The 4,208-nt window shown below is 40.5% G+C and overlaps 1 protein-coding gene across 1 annotated transcript; it reads left to right on the top strand.

Annotated features, from left to right (window-relative positions):
- Window positions 1-1,383: 1,383 nt before the first annotated feature.
- Window positions 1,384-2,005, top strand: Sln (sarcolipin). The gene has a single exon (XM_013143622.3). It carries the CDS (start codon window positions 1,456-1,458, stop codon window positions 1,552-1,554), a length of 99 nt encoding a protein of 32 aa, XP_012999076.1. The 5' UTR covers window positions 1,384-1,455; the 3' UTR covers window positions 1,555-2,005.
- Window positions 2,006-4,208: the final 2,203 nt, after the last annotated feature.

Raw genomic sequence — 4,208 nt, 5'->3', positions numbered from 1 at the left:
TGTAATTTGTGCAATTAATAATTTGGTCTATTGATGATATGGTAAATACAGCAATTATGGCTAATTTTAGATCACAGAAAATACCATTTATGCTAAAAACTTGCTAACAAATATTTATGCCTCTTGAATTTCCACCCTTAGAAACAAAATATACTTTAAATATTTTCATTTCATAGTAGAATTTTGTCTTATATAAAATATATTTAAGTTTAGATATCTAAGTATCTAAAATTTTTTAGAGTATAGAAGTTTAAAAATCAACGCATAGACGAAGTGTCAATTATACTGTATCACTCAAAGTAATCATTTGATCAAAGCAATCATTTGATTGACTGTGTTGCATACATTCTTGAAGTATGATTTCCTGCATGTACAATCTATACACACGCTGATGATATCATCCTTGCTCTTTGAAATGTTTATAATCTAGGCACATCCTGCACCTGACTAAAAATAGCTGGCACAGACCTTTGTTGAAGGTTAAACTTGCTCTTTGGACTGAGTACCTGCAATGTGAGGGACTTTTGGTTGATTCCAGTTAAGTTCTGTGTCCAGTGCAGTCTTGTAAAAAGCCGCACAGCTGTTGAACTGCTTTGTGCAGGCTTGGATGAAGACCAACAGCAGCTCGAAGCCTGAGGGATTATAGTGTCCAACTTTTAAGTGTAGTTCAAAGCAAGAACAATATTAAACTACATCTTTTTTGTTTTGGTGCCCTTACGTGCAATATTTTGTAGGCAAAGTGAACACATGCACAGATACACACAAGTTGGAGAAAGAAAAATGTAATATTTTATATTTTACCAAAAATCTCAATACAAAGATTACAAAAAAATAGGACAAAAATGACATCAGACAGAGCAGCCAGCCACTGTGTTAATCAGAGATCTTCAGACAAATTGTGTGTGTGTGTGTGTGTGTGTGTGTGTGTGTGCAGATTTGTAAAGAAATTGGTTCAAGTGTCATGGGCAAAATCTTCGGGGTCCGAAGATAATCTGGAAGCTAACTGTTGAATGGTGTCAGAAGACTTAGTGTCTTTCAAGATTTTTCTCTCTTTCTTGAGATGGCCACAATTTCCCTGTGTTTTTGTGTTGTCAGTCATGGATGTATCCTAATCTCCTCTTCTTTTAAGGACACCAGTCATGTTAGATTAGGGCCCACCTTAAGGACCTCATTTTAACTTACTTCTTGAAAGACAATATCTTAAAATAAAGCTACATTCCTAGGTACTGGGGGTTAGAACTTTGACATATGAATAGAGATCATGCAGTTCAGCCCCAGTCAGTCTCCTTTTCTCCTAAACTTATATTGCTTTGGGGAAGAATGAGCATTGTCTTACTGAAATGTTCGTTAATCTCCCTCTATTTTGTTTACTACTTTCATTAGGAGGTGCGGACAACCTGGAAGTCTCTGTTGCACCCTCAGAAGTCTGCCCGACGTTCTCACCCAGCCACTTTGATGATGGAGCGATCCACCCGGGAGCTGTTCCTCAATTTCACTGTTGTCCTAATTACGGTTCTCCTCATCTGGCTCCTTGTGAGGTCCTATCAGTACTAGAGGCCATGCCACCCTCCGGGGATTGACTGAGATGCTCTGAAGCTGTGTGCTGCATGCCCTGAGACCTCGTTCTTGTCACTGTCATGGGATGCTGTTCTTGGCATGCCCAGGCCTCTGACCTGCACTCACAATGCCTGATGTGCCCCAGCACTAGGATTGATTATGTGTTCTCTAAATATGCTGCTCTCACAGGCTGCCAAGTGTTTGCCAGTGAGCATTAGATCTATTCCCCAACTCTTATTGCAAATGTGTTAGACAAGCCACAGGTTAAATGTAAACTGGATTCATGATGATGTAGAATTATAGCAAGCCCCTGATTTGTCTCCCCACATATCCTTCCAACCCACACTGTCTGTAACCAAACTCTAATTAAATGCCAGAAGAAATGTTAGAGGAAGTCTTTGTCAGACACTTTAGCTATCATGTGAATAAAACTAAGTCAACATAAAAACAGCTTTTAGAATTTATTTTAGCTTCAATGTGTGACACAGCATTTGAACCTTGGCTGAGACTGAAGTGACAAATGCTGCAGTATTTCTAGCATTTGAGATAAGCCAAGTTGCTCCTACTGGTGAGAATTTGAAACCAAGTCAAGTAAGAAGGTCATATTTCAATTAATCCCAAGGTTCATTGCTCCTCAAGCTTTTCCTTTAACTAGTCCCAAGGGCAGAGGGAGAATAAATTATTCACTAGACAGTTTGGGACAGAGCCTCAGGTTCCCACTAAAGGCTTTAAATTTTAAGAGCCCTATTATAGTTAAAGAAAAAAGTACAATATTGTATTTTGAGGAATTCTCAATAAGAGATGGGAAACAGTAGTATGTAGTTGTTAGTGTCCTGTCCCTGATTCTGGCATTAGACCACACATGCAAATGTATGACAGTTAATGATTTAGGACCACAGCACATCACTCAGAGGTGTGTGGCTCTTGGGTTCTTGGTTAATGGTTAGTAGATCTTCTTTCACCTCAGAGGATGTACTGCTCTATGTGCATATGTTTGAGAAGGCGTATGTGGTTTGGTAGAAGGGATGGGTAAAAGGAGTGACCCGAGATGCTCTTCAGACATTGGACCATCGAATCTTTCCCCGAAGGCTGAGACCAGGCCCACAGTTACAACAGGTACCATTTACAGAGTCTGCTGCGTGTGAGCTCTATTAGGCTCTCTCCATGTCTCATGCCATTTAGCAGAAACAAGAACTGAGGATCATAGATCACCCTACGCAGAGTTAGTGGTGCAACTAGGATGACAGCAGTATCATCTTAACCATTATTCAAGACGGCTTTATTACTGACTGATAGAGACCATTTGATTGTGTTTTTAGTTTTATCCTCATATTCTTTGGTATTATAAAATATCTATCAAACTAGAAAAGGGTAATAAAATACTCTATGTAGCTTCTCTTTGCCTTTTAATCCTTACTTCCTTTCTTTCCCTATCTGTGACTGGATCTATTGATAGCACTCATTTTCAGGCCACATGATGGGCCACCTTTTTAGGGCTAGTACATTCATTAACAACTTCGATTGTGAGGCTAGAAATCATGTCCACTATCTTTTACAGTCAGGAGTCCCAGTCATTTTGGCTAAAGCTCTGTCTGTTCTGAAAGTCTCCCTTTGTAGGTAAACTTCTCTGAGACCTCTGGTACTCTGAATCATTGTGGTACCTTGCAGTGCTCAGTGTGGGCTTTACTCACTCATAAAGGGCATAGTTGCTACAAACCAAATGCTACTCCTTCTCTCAGACCAGAACAGAAACCGTGTGTTAGTGAGTTTAAGCCCACCGGCTTGCAACTATCCCAGCTTTTTATTTTAGGTGATTCATTTATTCAAGTACTTACTGTGAAAATTTTACATTGTAAGCATTGTATTAGGGACTGGGGATAAAATGGCTAATGAGGCATAGCTGAAACACAGAGTGGCTCTCCAATCACTGGCAGTTGTGCCGCATAGTGACAGATCTCAAGGTTCTGACTACATCTCTCTGATCTTCAAGCTTGGTCACTTGTAGGAGAGGGCTGCGCCAACATGCCACACTACCTGGAAGGAACTTCTTGCCAGCAACAGCTTTTTGAACCTTATGTGTTTTCACAGAGCTTGACCCTGGACTTTGAACCACCCAGTCATCTTCATCAATAGTAGCCAGACCAGCTCCCCCTTACCATCTTGTCTATTGAGTAGCTCTCTGTTGGGTGATGTTCTTTTAAATTTTTTAATTTTTTGGCCATTTTCTGTTGAGTTGTTCACAAGGGTCTGCTTTTCTTTTGCTGGGAGAAACTACCTGATGCTGCAGCTTAAAGGAGGAGCGGTTTGTTTTTGGTTCACAGTTTCAGAGGTTTCAGTCCATGGTCAACTGACCCCAGTCAGAAATTTCATTGCAGAAGGGTATGGCAGAGCACAGCTGCTCACTCCATGGCAGCCTGGAAGCCTTTAGCAGCAGGAAGAGTGCCACACCCTCCAGCAGCACAGGATTAAGGACTAGCCTCCAACTGGGCCCCCCTTATGACAGCATATTGAGCTATGAACATTAATGAATTAGTCCACTGGAGACTAAAGCACCGTCAAGATTAATCATCTCTCCTGGAGTGTCATAATCCACTCAAATTGACAATTACATTTAACTGATCCATAATACAATGTAAACCAACCATTTGAAT

This window comes from Cavia porcellus, unplaced genomic scaffold, assembly GCF_034190915.1.
Source record: "Cavia porcellus strain 051 isolate PalLab524CR breed Dunkin Hartley unplaced genomic scaffold, mCavPor4.1 scaffold_9, whole genome shotgun sequence".
Taxonomy (NCBI): domain Eukaryota; kingdom Metazoa; phylum Chordata; class Mammalia; order Rodentia; family Caviidae; genus Cavia; species Cavia porcellus.
This window is presented reverse-complemented; position numbering and strand designations above follow the sequence as displayed.